The 25,819-nt window shown below is 47.3% G+C and overlaps 1 protein-coding gene across 1 annotated transcript in view; it reads right to left on the bottom strand.

Annotated features, from left to right (window-relative positions):
- The window catches only part of LOC138971979 (MAM and LDL-receptor class A domain-containing protein 2-like), a 299,457-nt gene that overhangs the window by 220,658 nt on the left and 52,980 nt on the right, over positions 1-25,819 (bottom strand). The window contains exons 32-55 of the mRNA XM_070344823.1: positions 25,298-25,411; positions 24,191-24,325; positions 23,602-23,855; positions 23,255-23,339; positions 22,444-22,608; positions 21,784-22,037; positions 21,353-21,443; positions 20,277-20,420; positions 19,403-19,668; positions 18,283-18,463; positions 17,338-17,478; positions 16,948-17,219; positions 16,417-16,495; positions 15,848-15,979; positions 15,545-15,715; positions 7,818-7,969; positions 7,155-7,271; positions 6,932-7,016; positions 6,266-6,418; positions 4,734-4,987; positions 3,551-3,635; positions 3,179-3,244; positions 2,384-2,524; positions 370-626 (exon numbers count right to left, since the gene is read on the bottom strand). Of these exons, the coding sequence (XP_070200924.1) occupies positions 370-626; positions 2,384-2,524; positions 3,179-3,244; positions 3,551-3,635; positions 4,734-4,987; positions 6,266-6,418; positions 6,932-7,016; positions 7,155-7,271; positions 7,818-7,969; positions 15,545-15,715; positions 15,848-15,979; positions 16,417-16,495; positions 16,948-17,219; positions 17,338-17,478; positions 18,283-18,463; positions 19,403-19,668; positions 20,277-20,420; positions 21,353-21,443; positions 21,784-22,037; positions 22,444-22,608; positions 23,255-23,339; positions 23,602-23,855; positions 24,191-24,325; positions 25,298-25,411 (3,794 nt within the window). The remainder of the gene's footprint in view (positions 1-369; positions 627-2,383; positions 2,525-3,178; positions 3,245-3,550; positions 3,636-4,733; positions 4,988-6,265; positions 6,419-6,931; positions 7,017-7,154; positions 7,272-7,817; positions 7,970-15,544; positions 15,716-15,847; positions 15,980-16,416; positions 16,496-16,947; positions 17,220-17,337; positions 17,479-18,282; positions 18,464-19,402; positions 19,669-20,276; positions 20,421-21,352; positions 21,444-21,783; positions 22,038-22,443; positions 22,609-23,254; positions 23,340-23,601; positions 23,856-24,190; positions 24,326-25,297; positions 25,412-25,819) is intronic.

The raw sequence follows: 25,819 nt of genomic DNA, 5'->3' as shown, positions 1-25,819 counted from the left end.
TTCTCTGTTCATAACCTCTGTAGATTTACCCCCATTTTAAGACTCCCCCCTTTTTAACACTTTCTACCCCACCTATGTTGACCAAGTTTTTTTTAGCCGAGACCAGCTGTGCTGCAGCAGGTCACGCTGAATTGTAGAAACTGTGTAGAAACTGTGTATCAACACGCTGGAATGCAGGCATCAGATCGACGTTACAGAAAGCGACTGAAGCTAACATTCTGAGCGGATATATTCGTACCTGGTCAGATAGAGCCATATGAGATATATCCGTACCTGGGAGACAATGAATTAAGACCTGAATTTATCAGATTTTGGGAGGTCTTAAGAGGGGGGTTCCACTGTATTGTCTTAAGGTAAGATCGTTCTCACCTGGAAGTTGGCCGTACTGCTGACGTCCACGTTGGCCTGTACCCAGGAGCGACCCTGCGTCTTGGAGCGAGTGAAAATGGGCTTGCCCAGGGTGGGTCCCGTGCGCGTGTAGACGTTGAGGTTGGCCACGTGGTCGCCGTACATCAGGTACCAGAAGGTCAAACACATGGCTGACCCGCCCACCTGAGGGCTGACCAGTCTGGCTATGTCACCCGACCTGCGAGGGGCCGAGGTCTCGATGTACGCGTAGTAGCCGTCTGTGGGAAGACAGTACAGTGGTTTGATGTCATGCAATGTACGGTGCAACCCTCCATTTAAGACACTCCCTAATTCAATCAATCAATCAATCAATATGAGGCTTATATCGCGCGTATTCCGTGGGTACAGTTCTAAGCGTAGGGATTTATTTTTTATTTTTTATTTTCTATTTTTTTATTTTATGCAATTTATATCGCGCACATATTCAAGGCGCAGGGATTTATTTATGCCGTGTGAGATGGAATTTTTTTACACAATACATCACGCATTCACATCGGCCAGCAGATCGCAGCCATTTCGGCGCATATCCTACTTTTCACGGCCTATTATTCCAAGTCACACGGGTATTTTGGTGGACATTTTTATCTATGCCTATACAATTTTGCCAGGAAAGACCCTTTTGTCAATCGTGGGATCTTTAACGTGCACACCCCAATGTAGTGTACACGAAGGGACCCCTAATTTAAGACTTAACAATAATTTAATAATACTGTAAAAGTGAATAATAATACTGACAACATTCAAAATATGTGTATCAAAGTTCTTGAAACAATAAGGAATAACAGTGCATGGATTGCTGTGACAAAAAGAGACAGTCTGAAAGTCCAAACCCATACACCCACAATGAAGATTGCTAACCTGTAATTCATGAGGATTACAGTTCCAAAACAAATATATATCAATTGAAAAGCTACTGAAAAACAAATAAATAGATATTGTGGAAATCACAAACCAAACAAGTCGCGTAAGGCGAAATAACAACATTTAGTCAAACTGTCCAACTCACAGAATGAAACTGAACGCACTGCATTTTTCACCAAGACCACATACTCGTAGTTTCGTCAGTCCACCGCTCGTGGCAAAGGCAGTGAAATCGACAAGCCATGCAGAATAGTGCGGTAGTGGTCGCGCTGAGCAGGATAACATGCTTTTCTCTATGTCTATTCTTTTTAGCTTACTGAGTTTGTTTTTAACCCAAACATATCATATCTATATGTTTTTGGAATCAGGAACCGACAAGGAATAAGATGAAATTGTTTTTAAATCGATTTCGGAAAATTAATTTTAATCATAATTTTCATATTTTTAATTTTCAGAGCTTGTTTGTAATCCAAATATAACATATTTATATGTTTTTGGAATCAGAAAATGACGAAGAATAAGATGAAATTGTTTTTGGATCGTTTAATAAAAAAATAATTTTAATTACAAGTTTCCGATTTTTAATGACCAAACTCTTTCATTAGTTTTTAAGCCACCAAGCTGAAATGCAATACCAAAGTCCGGCCTTTGTCGAAGATTGCTTTGCCAAAATTTCAATCAATTTGATTGAAAAATGAGGGTGTGACAGTGCCGCCTCAACTTTTACAAAAAGCCGGATATGACGTCATCAAAGGTATTTATCGAAAAAATGAAAAAAAGGTCCGGGGATGTCATTCCCAGGAACTCTCATGTCAAATTTCATAAATATCGGTCCAGTAGTTTAGTCTGAATCGTTCTACACACACACACACGCACAGACACACACACATACACACACACACATACACCACGACCCTCGTCTCGATTCCCCCTCTATGTTAAAACATTTAGTCAAAACTTGACTAAATGTAAAAACAATAAAGGTTAAATTATTAGAACGTTTAATTCTGGACACAACAAGAACTTTGACCTATCGGCCTCTACAGTGGACAAACACATCACACACAACAAACAAAAATCCACATTTTCGATTTTGTTTGTAACAATCACTCACTTCCTGATGTGTGGTCAGCGGTTGGACCGGTGCCGGTAGTCTGTGTCGACCCTCTACCTCTCGTCCAATCAAATTTGTCCGTCTTATCCTGGGTCCAAGCGCAGAAATCGGTGTCAAAGTTGCAGTTGAAGGTCCCTTGTGCTGTGAAAGAGAACAGAAATTGTGACTTTAAAGGCAAGGCAAGGCAATTTTTTTTTTTTAAACCTACGGTTACATGAATTTGAAAGAAAAAAAATTACAATAAAAACAACAACAAAAGAAATGTAATAATGTGACACAACACTTCGTAATTAATAACCAGAAATAGAGTAGAATGAAGAACATGGCGGCGAGAGTACGCATGCGCAATGCATGTAAAAGGTAACCATTGGTCAGATATAGTCATGTGACTGGTCAAGGCCGTTCTATTTTTAGGGTTACTTCCCCCCTACCAGGGTGGAGCGTAGTTTCAGCGTTCTAGCACTAAACTGAAGTAAATTGCTATATGTGAATTGGGATAAGATATGTAATTTAACTTGTTGTGTTAGCAGTTCTCAAGCTTCACTAAAGCATACTCTTTTGGTCTGACGCATTGTTCAAACTCGTTACTGGTCAACCATCTGATAGTTTTGACATGTAAAAGATGTTTTCAGTGAGAAAGATGTTTTCAGTAAACAAAAATGTGCAGCCCGTATATTTAGATCTAAAAATATGTTCAATCCAGGTCCAACCTACCTATTTTCCTCTGAGTCAAGGAACAGCATTGAATTTGTAAATGAAATGCTAAACTACAGCTAAAAGGCAAACCTGACTCACGTGCGGTGGTGGTGGGAGGGGTGGTGAAAGTTGGAGCTGTGCCCGTTACGTTTGCTCCTCCCTGAGCTGAAAAGAAGCCAGTTTTCATTATGAATATTTTGCCTACAGCACTCACACACAACACATATGGATTTACACACACACACACACACACACACACACACACACACACACACACACACACACACACACACACACACACACACACACACACACATGCGCCCACAAACACACACACACACACCCACACACACACGCACAGAGATGTGCAAGTCATACACACATCTAAGATTTTTATCCTGTATAGACCTCAACCGCCCAAAGTTCAACAAAACACACGCTACAAACTGCTCTCCTGAATGTAACACTCACCAACACACTTGGAACTGGTGAAAGCGACATCGTCAATGGCAATGTCACCAAAAGGTCCATTGCCTCTCACACCCTCAAAAATCACCTGCACAAAGCCACAACAGACACATGTACCCCAGCTGAAATAAACACAGTTTTGATGTGCTAAGAAGATACGAGCAGGCAAACATACAAACAGAGGTGCAAGAAAAGAAAGAAAGAAAAAAATGGAGCAATAAAGAAAGTTATAACCCCTTATTGTTTCAGGACTTTCTAAACTCTTGCAAAAAACCCCACCTCAAATCCAATAATGTTGTTGTAACAAACATAGAAATTCCTACAGAAAGAAAGGAAGAAAAGACAGCAGCATGCGCACACAGACACAAACCACTCACACACAGACACAAACCACTCACACACAGACACAAACCACTCACACACAGACACAAACCACTCACACACAGACACAAACCACTCACACACAGACACAAACCACTCACACACATACACAAACCACTCACACACAGACACAAACCACTCACACACAGACACAAACCACTCACACACATACACAAACCACTCACACACATACACAAACCACTCACACACAGACACAAACCACTCACACACAGACACAAACCACTCACACACAGACACAAACCACTCACACACAGACACAAACCACTCACACACAGACACAAACCACTCACACACATACACAAACCACTCACACACAGACACAAACCACTCACACACATACACAAACCACTCACACACAGACACAAACCACTCACACACAGACACAAACCACTCACACACACACACAAACCACTCACACACAGACACAAACCACTCACACACAGACACAAACCACTCACACACAGACACAAACCACTCACACACAGACACAAACCACTCACACACAGACACAAACCACTCACACACAGACACAAACCACTCACACACAGACACAAACCACTCACACACATACACAAACCACTCACACACACACAAACCACTCACACACAGACACAAACCACTCACACACAGACACAAACCACATTTTTCTTAAAAGACATAGAAATTCCTGCAGAAAGAAAGGAAGAAAAGACCCCAGCATCCACATGCACAAAAACAGACACAAACCACTCACACACGGACACAAACCATACACACTAACACAAACCACACACAAACAACTCACATGGTAATCCAGGTTGGCGGTCACAGGTGCTTGACCAAAGTTCCACTTGTCGCCATGGTCACCGCTCAGCGTCCAGGCAGTGTAGTTACCGGTGCCGACCGACACCAGAACGTTGAGAGTTCCAATGTTGGCTCCGTTCATGTGGTACCAGAACGTCAAACAGCGAGACTGGGTGGGTGTGAACGTCTGACTGATCAAACGAGTGCGATCCCCTGGATGTCTTGGAGCGGATGCTTCCACAAACAGGTAAGTACCTGTAATGGGTGTTTATCAGGTTTAACACACCTTGTTAAACAAATCTGCTTCCAAAAAAGGTAGGTACCTGTAATGGGTGTTTATCATGTTAACACACCTTGTTAAACAAATTTGCTTCCCAAAAAAGGTAGGTACATGTACCTGTAATGGGTGTTTATCAGGTTTAACACATCTTGTTAAACAAATTTGCTTCCAAAAAAGGTAGGTACCTGTAATGGGTGTTTATCATGTTAACACACCTTGTTAAACAAATTTGCTTCCAAAAAGTGTAGGTACCTGAAATGAAAGCAAGAATGGTATGCTATTGGAAAGTTTAATTCATGACAAAACAAAACAAAAAGTTACATTCACAGTGTACTGTTTGTTTTGTCATAAATTAATCGTTCCAATACCATACAATTCTTGTTTTTTTATTACCGTACTTTCCGGGTCATAAGGCGCGACTTTTTTCCTCGAGTTCGACCCCTGCGTCTTGTATAACGAAGCGCCTAATCCGTGTATGAAATACGAAAAAAATCAAAGAGACCGCTTGAGTACCAGTCAAACAACTTGTGATAATGCATGTTTCAGCTACTAGGTACTGCTGCCTTTGATCTGGCCGCACACACAGATTTCCACTCTGTTAAACTCTGTCACTGACTGGTCACTGACCCCGATGCAGGAAGTGTTTCCTCTCTCAGATATGACAGGGGAACCACCTCTCATGGCAAAAACTGGGTCATTGACCCCTGGGAAGAAGGTCGTGTCTTTTAACAAGGCCACAATGCCTTTGATCTGGCCGCACACACAGAGCACACATATTTTCACTCAGTTAAAGTCGGTCACTGACCCCGATGCAGGAAGTGTTTCCTCTCTCAGATATGACAGGGGAACCACCTCTCATGGCAAAAACTGGGTCATTTTGGTGCGCCCTATCGGCCCCCTGCGTCCAATGGGTGACTGGATTACAATTTTTTTTAAAAAGAAGGGGGTGCGTCTTAGATAACGAAGCGCCTTGTCACCCGGAAAGTACGGTATATGCAACAAGAGGAAGTGAGCGTTATGCAGAACAAATCTTCTGGCACCTGAGAGAATCACAAGCATTGAAATGATCAAGCGGCTTTCATCCTCAGTAGATAGTAACTGACCTGGCACTCTGGCCTGAGAATCACAAGCATTGAAATGATCAAGCGGCTTTCATCCTCAGTAGACAGTAACTGACCTGGCACTCTGGCCTGAGAGAATCACAAGCATTGAAATGATCAAGCGGCTTTCATCCTCAGTAGACAGTAACTGACCTGGCACTCTTGCCTGAGCGCCCATGGTGTGATCGTAGCTGGGTCCAGTGTTGGAAGAGGATGTCCTTCCCTTCTGCAGCATCCAGTCAAAATCATCATCATGCACATTTTGCCACGTGCACAGACCCGCCTCAAAGTTGCACCCTCCATTGGCTGAAATCACAGGAAGAGTTTGTGTCATTCTTGCTGTTCATATCATTGTTAAAGGTTTTGTGTGTGGGTAGGTGGTAGAGTGTTTGGGTATTGCATAGTTGGGTATATGTGGTGTTTCTTATAAGTATATGTGTGTGTGTGTGTGTGTGTGTGTGTGTGTGTGCATGCATGCATGCATGCGTGCGTCCGTGTGTGTGTGTGCGTACGTGCGTGCGTGAGTGCGTGTGTGTGTGTGCATACATGTGTGTATGTGTGCATGTGTGTGTGTCTGTTCAATCATAACTGTTTGAATGCAGATCAGTTGCCTTGATTTCAGAATACAGTGCTCGCATGATTTTTTGTTTCTTATTATTTTTTGACATTGAAAATCTTTCCAAGGCGGACTTTGACTACACACAAAAATACACACAGTATCATATTTTCAAACGTGGGATACACAATGGGGCAGCCACGCATTGACATCACATACATATGTACACATTTATATTCATTTCACAGAGCAAATCTTCTTACATGAAGCACAGCTGCCCGTTGTAACGTTCACGTCATCAATGGCGATGTCACCATAGGCACCGCCCACAACGCCTTCAAACACAACCTGAAAACAGACAAGTAATAAGAATAATGGTACCAAATAAACATAAAACACACAACTAAATATTCATCAACCAAACAGAGGCCAGGATGTGTGTAAATAATTAATATACGTGCACACACACATACACACACGCCTTACCTGGAAAGGTGCGGTCAGTTTGTTGGACGCCAGGTTGACTTGTACCTTCTGCCACCGGTTGCCCTGGTTACCCGACAATGACCACTCTGGGTTGCCAAGGGTGTTGCCGGTTTTCAACTGTGAACAAGAAAAGCAGGTGGAAAAAACTAAAGCATGAACCCGATTTGTTTTTAAATTATGCAAACTCATGCAATTTTGTGCAATCTAGCGTTCTCAAAACTGATCCTTAAAACTTTGAAACTCCTGGAAATTTGCCAACTGGTGGAACAGTTTTGTGTCCGTTTAGATGCAGAATCTGGGAAACAAACATGGATGTACAGGTGTGTTCTGCATGAATGGCTCTGACGGGAAAAAGAGGAATTAGACATAGTCATTGACAACTTGATCATCTTGAATGAAAATTCATTTTCTAATATACAGTGGAACCCCCTTTTAAGACCCCCCCAATTTCAGACTCCCTCCTTTTTAAGAGCTTGTTTTCTCAGATTTTCTGTTCATAACCTCGGTAAAATCAACCCCGTTTTAAGACTCCCTCATTTTTAAGACCTGATTTTCTCAGATTTTTGGAGATCTTAAAATGGGGGTTCTACTGTAATCAACATTTATATCATAATATGAACGTTGGCTATCTACTGTGTGAATGACTACAGAGGACAGCCTTACCTTGACGTTAAGGGAGCCCATCGTCCTGCCATACATGTGGTAGAAGAACGAGACACAGACATCGCTGGTACTGGCCGCATGTTGGGGTGTCAGCAGCAAAGCATTGTCTCCTTTCACACGAGGCGACGAGGCCTCAATGTACATGTAGTGGCCTGTGCAAATAAAAAGAGTAAAAATGTATGCTGATAATATTCATAAGATGTACTTAAAAATGTCATCATAGATCCGTCAGTCGTTTACATGTGCGAAGGGCATTGCGTCTAATTTAGTTTTCAGATCAATGTACATGTAGAGTATCCTGTGCAAATAAAATGTGTAAAACCACACAAAAAGTTAAGTACAGGTCATGAACATATACATTATACTCTTTAAACAGTTACCACAAATCAAAGGTTCAACAATTTGATTAAAATGTAAGGCTTCTTTTTAAGCCTACTGTCTATATGATACTTACCGAGACAGTACTATTCTTGCACATTATCTATTATAGGCCGAAAAAATTGGACAAAACGCTGCGTGGGTACAATTATCTCCCATAACCATGCGCCACCGTGGATCCCAAGCACTGTCTGAACGCTTCCCCCTTACAGGATGTAGGTGGCGCGTCCTCTTTCTTTATGAGCTGCAGACCCTCAAAAAGCCCATAACATATCAAGAGGGGAGGCGGGAGGGAAACTCTAATAGTACTGTCTCGGTAAGTATCATATAGACAGTAGGCTTAAAAAGAAGCCTTACAGTCAATATAACACTTACCTCGACAGTACTATTCTTGCACAGAATACCAGAGTGGTGTGAGGGTGATATGTAGAGTATTAAACTCCTTAATCAAAATCACTTAAATCCAAGGATTAAGATACCCAGGCAATTTTCGAACAGTACTACCGTAAAAGAAAATATACCCAAGAAAAATACCTTAGACTGACGTGACCATGCTGGCAACCACTGCTTTGGCAATGCCATACGACTGGTCAAGCCTGAGACTGGAAAAGTCTCGCATATAGTGGTTAATAAACGTGGCTGGAGTCTTCCAGAACGCGACCGCCATTATGCTTTGGAGCGAGGCACCCCGCACGTGCGCCAACGAGGAGCCGATAGCCCGAATCTCGTGTGCCCTGATGTCAGGGACCACATCCACTTGAGCATGAACATAAGCCTGTTTGATAAGCAAGGTCAGCCAACGAGCTAAAGTTTGTCTAGAAATATCCGATTGGTACTTCGGATTAAGCGAGACAAACAGTGACCGCTTAGAAGACCGAAAGCTACGTGTTCTATCCAGGTACACTCTAAGGGCACGTACTGGGCAGAGGAAGCGATCAGGGTCATCATGTTCAAGAGTGGGAGCCAAGGCTTGAATGACTACTGGTTTGGACAACTCCGAGGCATTCTGATTCTTGGCTCGAAAGTCTGGTAGGAAAGCCAACGTCACCTGATGTGTGGTGAACTCAATGTCAAATTCCAGGCCACTCAAAGCTTGAATACCACTGAGTCTACGGCAAGTGGCTAAAGCGATGAGGAACACAGTCTTAAAAGTCAGGAACTTGATACTAATGCCTGCCAGGGGTTCAAACTCCTTGCTACGCAGGAGTTTGAGAACCAGGAAGACATCCCACTTGGGAAATGAAACCCGAGGTTTAGACACCGCTGCATTGCTAATACCCGAAAGGACATTAGCGATGAGGGAGGAACTGATCAAGTGTTCAGGTCTGCGACCAGTAGCAGCCGCAATCGTGGAAGTGATGGCAGATTTGTATCCAAGAAGAGTCTTAGAAGAAAGACTCTTCTTTTGATACACTTCCACCAGGAAGTTGGCCAAGTCCTGTGTTGAGGGATAAAGCGGCTTTATCCCCTTGGACAAGGCGAAGGAGGCCCAAGCTCTCCAGCGTAAGTCGTAGAGCTGATTAGTTGATCGCCTCTTAGCGTTCAAGGAAAACTCTACTGAACTCTTGTGCAATCCTAGTGCAAGCAGTTTGGAGCGCACAAGAGCCATGCGGTCAAGCACAGACTCTCTGGACGTGGATGAGGGAGGCCTGATCGAGGCTGGAGCAGACTTCCCCCGTCCAGATTCAGAGGTAGAGGGTCTACGTGGGTGAGACCGCGAAGATCTGGAAACCACGGAGCTGTTGGCCAGTAAGGCGCGACCAAAATCAGTCTTGGCCGTTCCTGCAGATACTTTGCCAGTACCCTCGGAATCAGAGATGTCGGGGGATAGGCGTAAGCATCGAGGAGCCTCCACGAGAGAGTGAATGCGTCCACGTGGAACGCATTCGTGTCTCGAAAGGGGCTGACGTACCTGGGAAGCCGAGCGCTGAATCGAGTTGCGAACAGATCGATCAGAGGACGGTCCCACCTTGCCCACAGACGCCGTAGAACGTTGTGAGCGATGGTCCATTCTGTGGGGAGAACCTGATCGCCCCGACTGAGAATGTCGGCCAGGGCGTTCAGTTTCCCCGGAACGAATTGGACTGACATCCGGACCTGATTGGTCTGGCACCAGAGCAGAATCTCCTCCGCCAACAGGGAGAGGGACCGAGAATTGGTGCCCCCCTGGTGGCGAAGGTAAGCTAGGCATGTGGTGTTGTCCCCGTGGACCAACACATCCTGATCCCGAATCAGGAGGCGAAACTCCAGCAGAGCCCGACGAACCGCCTCCAACTCTAGAAAGTTGATGTGTAGGAGGGACTCCTCCTGGGTCCAGACCCCCTGGGCCTCGTGCAGGTCCAGGTGGGCCCCCCAACCCCGCGTAGAAGCGTCGGTGTACAGGAAGAGAGACGGCCGTCTCGGTTGGATAGGCACCGCAGAGTTGAGCCAGATCGGGTCCAGCCATTGGACTACAGCCTCGTGAAACCAAGGCCCGATCTGGACCAACTCGGTGTAATCGAGAGGCCTGGAAGTCCGATCTGCTACTGCCCGTTGCAGGGGACGTTTGTGTAGCCTTGCAAGGGGCAGCAGCAGAGCGACAGACTCCATGGAACCCAACAGTTCCGCCAGCCGTCTGTGAGGAACAGCGCGGCAAGCCTGAATGGAGAGGATCTTTCGCCTCAGGGAGAGGATTCTGTCCGGGGAGGGAGACACAGTGTAAAGCACTGTGTCGAACGCCATCCCCAAGTAGCAAAACTGCTGGGCTGGCACGAGGTCCGACTTGTGCCACTGTATCTGGAACCCCAAGGCATGGGTCCGGTCCAGGACCTGCCGGGTGTGTTGGAGGCATTGATCGCGAGACTGGGCCAGGGTGAGCCAATCGTCCAAATATTGACGCAGACGCACACCCTGAGCTCTGACCAACGCCGCCAGCTCCTTGACCACCTTTGTAAAAATCAGCGGGGCCAAGGACAGGCCGAATGGGAGGGCCCGAAACTCGAACACTGTGCCCTCCCAAACAAACCGGAGCAGATGTCGGTACCCCGGGGCCACCAGGATGTGGAAGTAAGCATCCTGGAGGTCCACAGACGTGGCCCAATCGTTTGGTCGGATGGCCAACCGGACCGACGAAGGGGTTTCCATCTTGAACTTGCACCTGCGAAGGTACAAGTTCAAGGTGGAGAGGTCCAACACCGGCCTGAACCTGCCGTCCTTTTTGGGGACGGTGAACAGGCGGGAGTAGAACCCCGGAGAAGGCTGAGAAAGGGGGTAGACAGCCTTCTTCTCGACCAACGAGTTCACCTCGTCTTGAAGAGCCTGCCATCTGGCAGGGTCTCGAGGAGGGGGGAACGTCAAAGGTAGAGCGGACAATGGAGGTTGTGACGACAGCGGTAGAGAAAACCCCGACCCCACCACCCTCAAGATAAACTGGTTGGAGACCAGTCTGCCCCACATGTCGCGGGCCCGAAAAAGGGAACCGACGGACGAAAGAGGGGCAACTTGAGGGGGCGTCAACGTAGGGCCGGGACTCACTGAAAATTCTGCTGGCGGGCAGGCGCAGGCTTGCGACCACCCCCCTGGTGGTGCTGCTTACCCTTACCTGTCTGAGCACCCTTCTTCTTGCGCTTGGGAGCACGAGAAGCCGGGGCCGCAGGGGGGAACGCGACAGGCGCCTGAGAGGAGGAAGAAGGAGGCAGTGAAACTGGCTTCTTCTTCTTCTTCTTCTGAGGCTGGGAGCTGGAGGTGACTGTAGCACTTCTCTTACTCCCCGCCGACGTCGCCGAAGCAGCGAGGCCAACCATCAGAGAATCAGTGTTCCTCTGGCGTGTGGACTCCACCACAGAACGGACAGTGCCCGGATGAAAGAGGGAAGAAGGCTGAGGAAACGTGTTCCTCAGACTCTTCCTCATATCCGGAGGCACTAAAGAAGTAGCCAGAAAATGATCACGGAACAGGGCCAACAAGTGGACCCGTGTTCCAATGGCCAATTCTGCCGCAGTCGTCACGCACGATCGCACGGCATGCAAAGCCCGATCCACTCGAACCGTGTCAAGGACCCGAGTGGAATCGGACTCTGCCCGATCGGGAGGGTCCAACAGTGTGGACAGCGTGCTCATCCATGTCAAGGCCTGTGATTGGGCCTCGACAATGGAAGAAACGGTGGCCTCAAGATTGTGGAACGAAGCAGAGCTCAGTTCCACCTTCTTGACCGAAGGCACCTCCCCAACGAACACATCACCGTCAGCCCCACCCTGAACACTCGAAGTCTGGAAAGGGAGAGTTCGAGAGTCAAAGGGAAAAGGGAGGGACGAAACAGATTGGACACGAGGAAACAGTGGAGGTGCGCCTCCCGAAGGAAAGCACGGCACTGAATCCGCGTCCTCCCGAGGAACATAGGTCGCGTTCGCACGTGAATCTGTACTCCTCAGGCGATGTGCTGCCGCTTCCACCGTGGCACTAAGACTAGGGTGGAACGCGAATTGCTGGCGGCCGGATCGTTCATAAAACGAGCCGCCAGCAGACGCGGCATGTGCCTCCCGCGCCCGGGCCGAAGCGGACTCCAAGGACGAGAGGGCGTCGGAGGGAAGGACGTCCTGAAACTGTTTAAACGTCCTTCTAGCTGTGCGAGGGAGAGCCTCCTGCCTCTCGTCCTCAGACTCCACGTCCTGTGTGTCAACCGAAGGGTTGGGAACACTAGACGACAGACGCTTAAGAGAGGCATCCGTGGCGTCAAGACGCCGCGTGATGTCTGTCATGTACTGTTGGAAAGTACGAAGCATAGCTTCGGAAGTTCCATCAGAAACCGGCAAGGGTAGAGGATCAGTGTTAACCTCAGGGCGACCCTGATCCTCCTCCCCATCGTCCTCTGACTCACTCTCCTCTTCACTTCCCGACAACTCCTCAACAGCAGGAGTGTAGGAAGCTTGAGGGGGAGGAGCCGAAAGTGATGAAGTAGGCTGTGACGAAACGCCCACTGAAGCAAGAGGCCGCGAAGACCCCTGCCCCAAAGACGAAACGTCTCCAGCAGCCGAAGGGAGAGAACAACAAAAACCCTGCGACTGTTGGGTCAGTCCAGCCAACGAACCCCCGCCATTTATAGACTGAACAGGGACCCATCGGGTCTGATCAGAAAAGAAATGGTCCGGTCCGGTCGGGGGTGCCGATCCGGTCCGGTCGGGTGGTCCGGTGTTCCGGTGATCCGGTCCGGTCCGGTGGTCCGGTCCGGTCCCGTACCATCCGGAGGTCCCGTTCGGCACAGAACCATCCGTACCCACAAAAGTGTTCGGGTGGTTCGGTCCGGACGTGGAAACACCGTACCACCCGGACCCGTAGGTCCGGTGGTCCGGTGTGTTCCGGTTCGGTGCCAGACCACCCGGACCAACAGAGGTGGTCGGGTGGTCCGGTCCCGACCGGACCACTGGTCCCGTACCGTACCATCCGGACCCGTAGGTCCGGTGGTCCGGTGTGTTCCGGTTCGGTGCCAGACCACCCGGACCAACAGAGGTGGTCGGGTGGTCCGGTCCCGACCGGACCACTGGTCCCGTACCGTACCATCCGGACCCGTAGGTCCGGGGGTCCGGCAAGGGCCAGAGGTACTGTCCCGCACCGGACCCTAAGGTCCGGTACGGTCCCGTACCATGGGTCCCGTCCGGACCAAACCCGGAGGTCAAGTCCAGTCGGGACCCGTGGGTCCGGTTCGATCCCGACCCGTAAGCCTGGACCGTTCCGGACCCTTGGTCCGGACCATCCTCACCCGAACACCAGACGCTAAGGAATGGCGTGGGGTCAAGACGGTCCGGTCGGAGGTGTCGGTCTGAGCAACAGAAACAATGTTCCCGTCGCCCTGACCATTCGACAGAAGTACCACGTTCTGTCGAACACCTCCACGTCCAGTAACTAGTCGGCCGGAGCGTTTCATAGAGGGACAGCCACCAGTCACACGGACGTCAGAGGGAACCGTAGTAGCAGTGGTCGTAGGCACGAAGCCTGAAACCCCTGCCCCCACAGGACCGCCCTGAACGGGGTCAATTCGCATCCCAACCCCAGCGGGGAGGGAATTCATAGACCCCGTCATCTCCTCCGATCTCCCCCCCCATGAGTCCGAGACTACTGTCGAAACAGCAGTAGACGACCCAGCGAGGGAGTTCAGAGGAGGACCCGTGTCCCTCCTGGTTTCCACAGCGGTGGAAACCGAGGAGGGCACAGGAGAGGCACCGGAAAAGAAAGAAGTCGAAACCTGAGTCTCTCCCGTAGCCCCTAGATCAGATTCACCAACCCCCAAAGAGGGTTGGGAATCGACCCGCCCCCGGATTCGAGCCAGGGAGGAGAAGGAAACCTTCCCCCCAGGCTTGAAACCGGGAGAAGCTGAAGCCTGAGACTGAGGGCCGGACAACGGCGTCGAAGGGGGGGAAGCGTGTTCCACGGAAGGAGAAGGAGAAAGAAGCTTTTTCTTTCCCCTCGACCTTCCCCGAACCTTCGACGGCGCAGCCCCGCCCGAAGTCCCAGGTTCAAGCCCAGCCTGTTTGAGCAAGCTCGCATTGAGCTTGCTCAAACAGGCTTTCTCCGCCCTCCCTCGCCGCAAACGCAAAGCGTTTGGGGAGGGAGAGTCGGAGCGCCGAAAGGTCCCCCTGTCCGTGCGCAAAACATGACGCTGTGCGCCCGGAGAAGGGTTGCCCCCGGCAGACTCTGGTTCCGTAGAACCAGAGCCCAAAACAAGACGAGACATCCTACCTCGCCCTGTACGTACCCTTAAAAAATCGAGAATTAACAAAATTCAAAGAAAATTAGGTCAATACTCAAGTGAATGAGGCGAAACGAGAAGCAGACGACCGGTCACCACGAAGTAGGACGGTAGGCACGCCGAGTCCGCCACACAACAACGGAGGCACAAGTTGGAAGAAAAACAACGTAGCCTCAAGCCAGAAGTGGAATAACACACAAAAATCCAACAGGTGGTAATCCACACAGAAAAGAAGACTCTAGAATCCAAAATAATCCGGGAGCGCAGCAGAAACACAGCCTACTGTCACGCGCGAAAAAAGAAAGAGGGACGCGCCACCTACATCCTGTAAGGGGGAAGCACTCAGACAGTGCTTGGGATCCACGGTGGCGCATGGTTATGGGAGATAATTGTACCCACGCAGCGTTTTGTCCAATTTTTTCGGCCTATAATAGATAATGTGCAAGAATAGTACTGTCGAGGTAAGTGTTATATTGACGTTGATTTTTTTGGCATTCACAAAAGGATAATGTGTCTTGCTCTGGGACCATTTTTGGCAGGAATGGTTCCTGTGTCATTCTAAACATGCGGAAACCTCACATGAACAAAAAATGTTCAGCATCCTTGCTCCTTTTCTCTCCCCTTTTACCTTGACTGGTGCCATAGGTGTGGTCACTGGTGGGTCCGCTGTTAGATGTCCCTGTCCGCCTGGATTGTCGTGTCCAGTCAAACTTGTCCGCGCCGCTGTGGTCCTGCTGGTAGCTGCACAGCTTCGGATCCTCAAAGTTGCAGGTGCCTGGCTCTATGCCACTCGAGTTACCTGAAAACATACACAGCTTCGGATCCTCAAAGTTGCAGGTGCCTGGCTCTATGCCACTCGAGTTACCTGAAAACATACACAGCTTCGGATCCTCAAAGTTGCAAGTGCCTGGCTCTATGCCACTCGAGTTACCTGAAAACATACACAGCTTCGGATCCTCAAAGTTGCAGGTGCCTGGCTCTATGCCGCTCGAGTTACCTGAAAACATACACAGCTTCGGATCCTCAAAGTTGCAGGTGCCTGGCTCTGTGCCGCTCGAGTTACCTGAAAACATACACAGCAAGTTTGTCTGAAGTTTAGGTAGGTTGTTCCTTTTGTGTTTGTGACCAAGTGGAGGGATGGTCCTATCCCATATAAAAGTCTCGACAGTTCTGAGACGGCGAGCCAAACTGTTTTCAGGAGAAGGAGTGTGCCTTTAATGAAGGGCAACAGATATGAAAATTTTTCTCATGCACACACAAACACGCGTACAGGTAAACAAACAAACAAACATGCATGCGTCGACAGAAGATTGTGATCATGTGTAGTATATGTTGGCCATGGTATGGGGTTTTCTTTTCATTGTTCACAAGCGCGCACACACACACTCAGACACAGAGACCATGTTCAACACACAGACATGGACCAATTCACTCACATAAACAGACATACACTCTCTCTCTCTCTGTCTCTCTCTCTCTCTTTTACTCATCAACACTTACAGTATCCAACTCGCTGAGAGATGTCATCCAAAGCGATGTCTCCTAGGACGCCATTTCCACGAATTCCTTCAAAGATCACCTGTAACAGCAAAGAGAATAGTATGAAGAAAAGATGCAGAAAACATGCTTCTTCTTCTTCTTCTTCTTCTTCTTCTTCTTCTTCTTCGCTCCTTTAGACTTCCACTCCTGTGGCACAAAAAGATGCTGATAAGAATGCTGCTTTTTCAAACTGTGTAACAAACCAGATACCTGAAGCTAAAGTTTACATCCCTTGTGTTTATTGTGTAGTTTGTTTGTGTGCTTCAAAGATCCATAAATTCAAGAATCTAGTAAATGTTTCATTTAGATCGACTAACCTTCGTTTGTTTTTCCATTCTTGATTTGAAAACATTAGCAGTACACCTTTTTTACTTTTCGATTCCTGATTTTAAAACGTTAGCAGTCCACCATGTTGTTTTTTTATTCATGATTTTGAAACGTCAGCAGTCAATCTGTTTTGGAATTCTATCACAACAGCAAGAGTCTACTCACAGTGTACTGTTTGGAATTTGCATCCCCGAGGTTGATATCCACAGTAGCTTTCCTCCATGTGTTTCCCTGCGTGCCAGACTTGGTCCACACAGCCTTGCCCAGGTTTGCGTCGCCCGTCACGTACATATTGAGCGTTTTCACCTGGGAGCCGTACATGTGGTACCAAAAGGTCACGCACTTGACCCCAGTGCCGCTTTGGGTCGGGCTGAGAAGGCGAGCCTTATCGTTGGTACGGCGCGGCGCTGAGGTTTTGATGTACACGTAATTGCCACCTGAAAAACACAGTCAAATTGTCAAAATTTTCAGAAAACCAGTGTGTCTGTGGCCGCACCCAACACCCGTGCTATGTTTTTATTGTTTATTTTTTTGGTATTTTATTTGTAAACTCACGTCCAGAGGTGTGGTCACTCCTGGGTCCAGTGTTGGTGGTGCCGGTGGGCCTGGACTGCCTGGTCCAGTCAAACTGATCGTCCTTGGCCTGCGTCCACCCGCACATGTTGCTCTCAAAGTTGCAGTTGAACACTCCAGGCACTGGAAGAGGAACAGAAAAAAGGCATAAAAGTTGCCAGCTTATAAAAGGAAAGCTCAAACTGTGATTTAAGGTGACTGCAGGGTGAAGTTCCTGTGAAGGAAGCCTTGTAGGACGAAGATTGTCTTTAAATGCTTTTCACATGGTAGAGTTGCAACCAACTTTTCCCCAACTTTAGTCGTTTGAAAATCTTTCCTGAGTCATCAAGGCCGTGTCAGCGAAGAGTCTGCCATAACAGCCCCAGCGATTTAGGTACGATTTAGGCCAGATTCAGCAGAGACTCCAAACCTCAGTTGAGCACTGCTCGACTTGGCCGTGACTTGTCAAAGATTTTGCGCAGACGTTTTTAATTGTGCTTACTGATTGGTCAGCTCTAGCAAACCCACGCTAATGCAGTTACTTCTCTTCTCTGAAAAATAACGAAGATGACCTGACAATCCCAAATGGTACAGCCTGGCGAGAATCGCCGCTTAAAACTAGTTTGCGTGTTTGTGCTGTTCACATGGGCAGCAATATTTTTTCGTCCTAAACTGGCAATTGGGCAAGTTCACTGTGAGTGTGAGTGAACTTGCACAAGTACAGTGGAACCTCCCCCACCCCCCCCCCCCCCCCCCAATTTAAGACTCCCTCCCTTTTGAAACCCATTTTCTCAGATTTTCTGGTCATAATCTCTAGCTCTGTTCATTTACTCCTATTTTTAAGGCTCCCTCCTTTTCTAAGACCCAATTTTCTTGGATTTTTGAAGGATTTAAAAGGAGGGTTCCACTGAACTTTTGTGGCAACAACAGAAACGTTGAAGAACTCACAAGATGTGGCTGGCACGGGTGTGGTTGTGAGGATGGTGGTGGTGGAACTGGGGGTTGTGGTGGTGAGGCTTGGGGGTACAGCCTTGGTCGGGGTGAAGGCGCAAACACCACTGGTGTAGGTGATGTCGTCCACAGCTATGTCGCCTAGGTTACCAGTGCCAGTCACTCCTTCAAACACCATCTGCAACAAACAGTGGTGTGTAAATAGTGAGGGAGAGAAAATACAGTCAGTCATCAAAATAACAAGAACAGCACAAATCTAACGTTTTGTTAAAAATTGTTGTCAAAATGAAAAAGAAAAAAAATGCACTCACTATTAATCATGCACACCACGCAGAATATTACAATTCTATCAGACTAGACTTGCAGAGCCATCTCCAAGTGTACATATAAGCTATAGAACGCAAAAGTCTTCTTCGGACCCAAAGGACAACCACTATCACTGAACTGTATCAGTCTCTTCTCACAAACTACCTCTCTTTCCTTTCCCTTCAAAGTTTTTACCTCTCACTCTATCCTTTTCAAAACATGCACACAAGTATGCATGTATGTCATATTCATACACACACGCACGAGCACACACACACACACACACACACACACACACTCAAACACACACACACACACACACTCAAACACATACACACAAAACACCACACCCAGGGTCCCCACTGGTTTTTAGAAAAAAAATTCCATGACTTTTCCATGACTTTCCATGAGCCTCAATAACATTTTTCATGACTTGATCCACAGGTCGCCATTTTCGAACACACAAACTTGTTACGTCTTGTCACTGCCAGTTTTGACACTGGCTTGCTTTGCACTGAGTTTGAGCACAGGCGGAAGGTATCGTTCACTGGACCACTACTTTCATAGAAAGACTACAAGGTTTGTTTGGTTAATTTTTTTTTCTTTCTTATTTTTGTTAAATTCCATGACTTTCCATGACTTGAATTGAAATTCCATGACTTTCCAGGCCTGGAAAATTAAAAATCAAATTCCATGACTTTCCAGGTTTTTCATGACCTGTACGAACCCTGCACACCACACCACACACACACAAACACACACACCCACACACACTCACACACACCTTATCCCCACCAACGCCCATACTCACACTGAAGTCAGCAGAAGAGTTGACAGGGAAGCGCGCCTGGCTCCACGAGCCGCCTTGGTTACCAGATAGCTTCCACTGGATAGCGCCAGGCAGAGAACCGTTGGTGGACAGGTACACGTTGAGCGTTCCGACAGAGACGCCGTACATGTGGTACCAGAAGGAGAAACAGTGAACAGAGTTTCCCGTCTTGCGCAGACTTTCGCTCAGCAGCCATGCCTTGTCGCCTCTCCGTCGCGGTTTGCTGGATTCGATGAAAGCGTAGTAGCCTGTGGGGTGGAGAGAGTGCAAAAAAGATCTCATAAAACAATCTCTTCTTCTTCTTCTTCTTCTTCAGCGTTTGATGATGGTTGTGCATAAAACAATCTTAAAATAAGGTATGAGAAAGAAGAACAACATGTAATTCAATGTAGGCGTAGCCGCTTGCGAAAGGGGTGACATGAAGAAAATCAGGGCTGACGTCTAGTGATCAGTTTTAGGACCAGTGCCCTGTGAGGGTAGAGGGCGTACCACTACCTCGCAACATCCACACACACATACGCACACACACACACACACTCACACACAGCACACACACACAAACATACACATTCATTCACACACACACACAAAATCACAAACACACATTCACACACACACACGCACACAGACACACAAACACAGAAAAGGACTGACCTCTAATGGATGCAGTGGTATGATCAGTATAAGGACCAGTGCCCTGTGAGGGTAGAGGGTGTACCACCACCTCACAGTGTCCACACACACCCCCACACCTCCCCCCCCCCACACACACACACACACACACACACAAACACGCGCGCACACACACACACACACAAACGCGCACACACACTCACACAAACACAAAAGAACTGACCTCTAGTGGACGCAGTGCTATGGTCAGCACTGGGACCAGTACCCTGTGAGGGTGTCCCGCCATGTTGCAGCGTCCAGTCAAACACATCCCCCGTCTTCGCGTTGGTGTAGGAACACAAGCTGCCAGTGTCAAAGTTGCACTCTCCTGCAAAATTCAATTGCATCCAAAATATTTTTTTTTCTGCGTTAGTTATCTATCTGCCTAACTGTCAAAAACCCTCACTGACGCAGGGGTTGTGCTGGGATTTATTTTCTTTGTCAAGTTTGCCCAAACGGCCATAAAAGTTTCAGCAGTTTTCAGAAGTCAAAAAACATACTTCATCCCCTGAAATGTTTGGAAAAATGATGTTAAACCTTCCATTCTGAAGCCTTCAAAATTCTGGAAATCTCATGCATTTATTTGTACAATCAAACTCCCCTTTTATGACCCTCCATTTAAGACTCCCTCCCCCTCTTCCCCCGACCCCCCCTCTTCCCGCGCCCCCCCCTCCCCCCCCCCCCCTCCCCCTCGACTTTTCAGACCCTGTTTTCTGAGACAGTCAGTTCACAACCTGTATAAATTTACCCCCATTTAATGACACTCCTTATCAAGAACTGATTTTCTCAGATTTAGGAAGGTCTTAAAGGGCGGTTTCACTGTAGTGCAAAAACAGTCTAGTTGTAAGCTAACTGGGGACCTACCAAGAGAGGGACAGGCTCTCACTGTTGTGCAAAAACAGTCTAGTTGTAAGCTAACTGGGGACCTACCAAGAGAGGGACAGGCTCTCACTGTAGTGCAAAAACAGTCATGTTGTAAGCTAACTGGGGACCTACCAAGAGAGGGACAGGCTCTCACTGTTGAGCAAAAACAGTCTAGTTGTAGGCTAACTGGGGACCTACCAAGAGAGGGACAGGCTCCCACTGTAGTGCAAAAACAGTCTAGTTGTAAGCTAACTGGGGACCTACCAAGAGAGGGACAAGCTCCCACTGTAGTGCAAAAACAGTCTAGTTGTAAGCTAACTGGGGACCTACCAAGAGAGGGACAAGCTCCCACTGTAGTGCAAAAACAGTCATGTTGTAAGCTAACTGAGGACCTACCAGGAGCGGGACAGGCTCCCACTGTGACGTTGACGTCGTCAATGGCGATGTCTGACTGAATGCCGGTTCCACGGACACCCTCAAACTCCAGCTGTTCAACAAATAAGAAAAGTGAACGGTAATATAAAACTGCATGCTAGTGAAATTAGTTTTCAGTGTAATTTTGCCAGTAAGAACTAGTTTTTCTTCACAGGACTGGCAACTGAAGCAAATAATAGAGTTCAGCTGTAAAACAAAACAAATAAATCAGAAAAGTCATCAGCACTTTTGACTACAAAAGTTCGTCTTAGAAATAAATTGTACATTTTGCAGAATAAGTTCTCACTGTTTCTTTTACTTTCTGTGAATATTCCCTCTCCCTCTCTCTTTATTTAATTTCTCTTCCTTTATTGGACCCATGTCTTCTCTTCCAGCGATTCCAAACCACTCACATTCCAGCTGGCAGTAGGGTTGAGTGTGACCTGCTCGACGTTCCACTTGTTGCCCTGGTTGGATGCTCGCGACCACACGGCCGAGCCACGGTTGTTGCCGATGCGAGTGTAGATGTTGAGTCGTCCCATGCGGCTGCCGTACATGTGGTACCAGAACGTGAGACAGTACGAGCCCTTGGCGGCTTGTGGGGAAATCAGACCAGCCTTCTGGCCTGTGCGGCGGGGAGCGGAGGCTTCAGTGTACATGTAATGCCCTGCGCGGAACAGAAAAAAACCCCATAGATTTCAGTACTCGCAGGGTATAACTCAAATGAAGGAACATGAGAAATAAAGGAAACACACACACACACGCATGCACACACCCACACGCACGCATGCACAAACACACACACACACACAATCTCTCTCTCTCTCTCTCTTACACACACGCTCTCTCACACACTTTCTCTTTCCCCCTCCCCTACACACACATTACAGAGGAAAAACATACACATACACACAACAGAGTGGTAAAACACATAACTGTTATGTAAATCAGTAGCACCAGTTTCATAACAATCCCACCCCATCAACTTAATCTCGGTTCATAACCCCTCTCCTGCTCCCTCAGACACAGATTCATTCTCCTCTAGCCTTTCCTTTCCCTCAGCTAGTCTTTACCTCGAGATGTGCCATACGTGTGGTCATTTGGAGGGCCAGTGCCACCAGATGTAGTACGGCCGATTTTGCGCGTCCAGGTGAAGTCTTCCTTGTCGTTTGTGTAGCCACAGATGTTGTTGCTCTCAAAGTTGCATGACAGCCCGACCAGTGAGGTGCCTTGTCCCTCTGGTAAATGCCAAGCAAACATTTCAACAAGCTATAAAGTTAATTTAAAGAACTGAATCTGCAAAAAGACCGCCCTGATATGGCCCTTCGTGGTCGGCTGGGCGTTAAGCAAACAAACAAACAAAAACAAAAAATCTGCAAAAAGACAAATTGCATTGAAACTTCTTGAAATTGAACATTCAATATTAGTGCATGGGTGTTACTGGGAAAAATCAAAAAACCTGAAAGGAAGGGGTCCAAAATGCTCAAGTTTGAAAGAAAGTTTCTGGACACCGACGAAACCAAATCATAATAAGCAAGATGGCGGCAAATCCAAGGGAGCGAACCGAGAAAGCACGCGAACCGATGTCAAAAGTCGGATCGGAACCGCTGCTCGTTATTTCAACTTAGCGAAACAAAGCTTTTTTTTTTTTTTTTTTTGAAAACCCGGAAAACCGGAATTTCCGGCTTCAGATTTTTTCAAAAACCGGAAATCCGGCAAAAGCCGGAAGAGTAACACCCATGTTAGTGCACTTCCACACTGCTCCCACCTTGTATAAAAAGGATCATTTACCCCTCGTTTCTTTTTTTTATATTTTAATTTAAGGCTGAAAGGATTATTAATTCTCAAATCCATTTTGACAAATCTGCAGCTCAGTATACTTACGGGGACAGTCCCCATTTGTGATGTTGAAGTCGTCCACAGCAATGTCACCTTGAGCGCCAACACCTCGCAATGCTTCAACAGTGATCTACAAACGCCAGAACAAAAAATAAAATTAGAAAAGCTGTGCAAAAGTTTGCAAGCACAGTGAAACCCCTCCTCAAAGATCCCCATTTTAAGACCTCCACACACACTCCCTCTCTCACACTTTCTCTCTAACCCCTCCCCTACAGGCACACAACAGAGTGGTAAAACACAAAACACCAGTTTCAAAACAATCCCACCCCTTTAACCTAATCTCGGCTCATTACCCCTCTCCTGCACACCCTGTGAGTGCGTACTCCAATTACCTTCTGGGTGTTAGCAGGCACGGTGAACTGGTCAAAGTGCCACTCGGGCCCTTGCGTGCCCTTCAGCGTCCAGATGAGGGCGCCCATGGTGTTGTTGTTGCTGACGTAGAAGTTGAGGGTGTTGACGTGGGCGCCGTACATGTTGTACCAGAAGGAGAAGCAGGTGGTGGCGGGTTTCTGAACGCTGGGACTCAGTAGCCGTGCCTTGTTGTTCAGTCTGCCGGTGGACGTCTCCACGTAGGCGTAGTAGCCCGCTGAGTTGGGGAGAGACGGGGATGAGTTGTTGAAGTTTGTGAAAGAACTACTCAAAAGTACATGTATGCATCCACCACACAAACACATCCGTTTTACTTCTTTTCTCTTTCTTTTTTAATGCAAACACACATCCTAAGCTGTCAGAGGTTTCAAACCTTTGGAAGGAAGTAGAGAAAAATAAATACAGGTTCCAACCCCATGCACACCCACACAATCTCTCTCATGCATACACCAACATGCACATAAATACCCACACACACACACGTAAACACACACACACATCCTTCAACAACAACAATTTACATTCTAAGTGCAACATTTTTTCCCGACTCACTTCCGGTAGTGTGGTCTCCCGTGGGCCCAGTGCTGGCAGAGGGCGTGCCCTTGGCATGACGCAGCCAATTAAAGTTGTCTGTCGTGTCCTGAGACCACCCGCAGAAATCACGGCTGAAGTCGCAGCTCACTGCACCTGTTTGATGATTCGAATAGAAAGTCGCTTGTTCATCCAATGTTTCTTACTGTCTCCGAGTCTTCACATAAAGTGACTCGTGTCTGTCCCGGCCTGGATTCGAACCTGTGACCCTAGGAGTCCAGTGCTCTACCAACTGAGCTACCAGGCCCTCTTTAATTTTGGGTTTTTATGTGCATGTAAATAAGTGAATAAGACCCGTTCACCATCACTTTCATTTACTGTTGTCGCCGGTCGCGGCTGCCTGGTGGGTTAAGTGTGGAGATTTTTCCGATCTCCCAGGTCAACTTATGTGCAGACCTGCTAGTGGCTTATCCCCCTTCGTGTGTACACGCAAGCACAAGACCAAGTGCGCACGGAAAAGATCCTGTAATCCATGTCAGAGTTCGGTGGGTTATAGAAACACGAAAATATCCAGCATGCTTCCTCCGAAAGCGGCGTATGGCTGCCTTAATGGCGGGGTAAAAACGATCATACACGTAAAATTCCACTCGTGCAAAAAACACGAGTGTACGGGGGAGTTTCAGCCCACGAACGCAGAAGAAGAAGAAGATTTACTGTTGTCCATATGTAGAGCATCTGTGTCCTTTGGTTATTTTATGTTGTCATTGCGCTCTGCCTCAAACAGCTAGGCCCCCCAAAATAATAAGTGTTTTCTATAACAAGGCCAAAAAATGCGGGTCGATCAGTTGATTCATTTTTTGAATATCTTTTTTTAATTGATGTTTGTTTTTCAATTACACAGGCGCATTAGGCTTTTTATTGGCTGGATATAACACGAGCTGTGTCCACTGGGTGTTGGAGAAGAGTCACCTTCCTTGCAAAGTCTGAAAAATCGATTTTTTTGGTTTTTTTTAGTTAACTTTTAAGAACGTGATACAGTTCATGGTTCCCCATTTCCTCCTTTCTAAATCACACCCTTCCCCCCTCCTTGTCCTCCTTCCCACCCTCCGCATCTACCGCAACCTTTACCTGGTTTTGGTGGTGTAGTGGTGGTCAGAGGTTTCCCTGTGGTGGCAGCGGTGGTAAGGGCCAGAGGTCGGAAGGTCACAGCCGTGGCTTGAGGCGTAGCTTTGCTTGGTGACACTGTAACAATAAGGCCCAGTGATCACTTGACAACACGTACCCAAATTTGACACTTGACATGGAACCAAAACATATATTACTGAAGTAGACTGCCAGCAATCTCAGAAAACCAGGTCTTGAAACAAAAAAATAGCCTGAAAATGGAAGTACATGTTTACAGAAGTTATGAACAGAAAATCTCAGAACGCAGGCTCTCATACTGATAAAAGTCTGAAATTGAGGCATTGAGGGGGTTCCACTGTTTAAATACTTACTGTAATTCCTGATGTTGTAGCTTTCTGTGAAATACTCGAACAGCATTTAACACAAGGTAAGCTATCACTCAAAACACCCCTTTCTTTCTTTTCTCTACACAAAATATGATGATTTATACATGCTAAGATCACATCCCCAAGTTAAGCACAAGCC

The sequence above is a fragment of the Littorina saxatilis genome, linkage group LG7, assembly GCF_037325665.1.
Source record: "Littorina saxatilis isolate snail1 linkage group LG7, US_GU_Lsax_2.0, whole genome shotgun sequence".
NCBI lineage: Eukaryota > Metazoa > Mollusca > Gastropoda > Littorinimorpha > Littorinidae > Littorina > Littorina saxatilis.
Note: the sequence above shows the minus strand (reverse complement) of the source record. Positions and strands in the feature narration are given on the sequence as shown.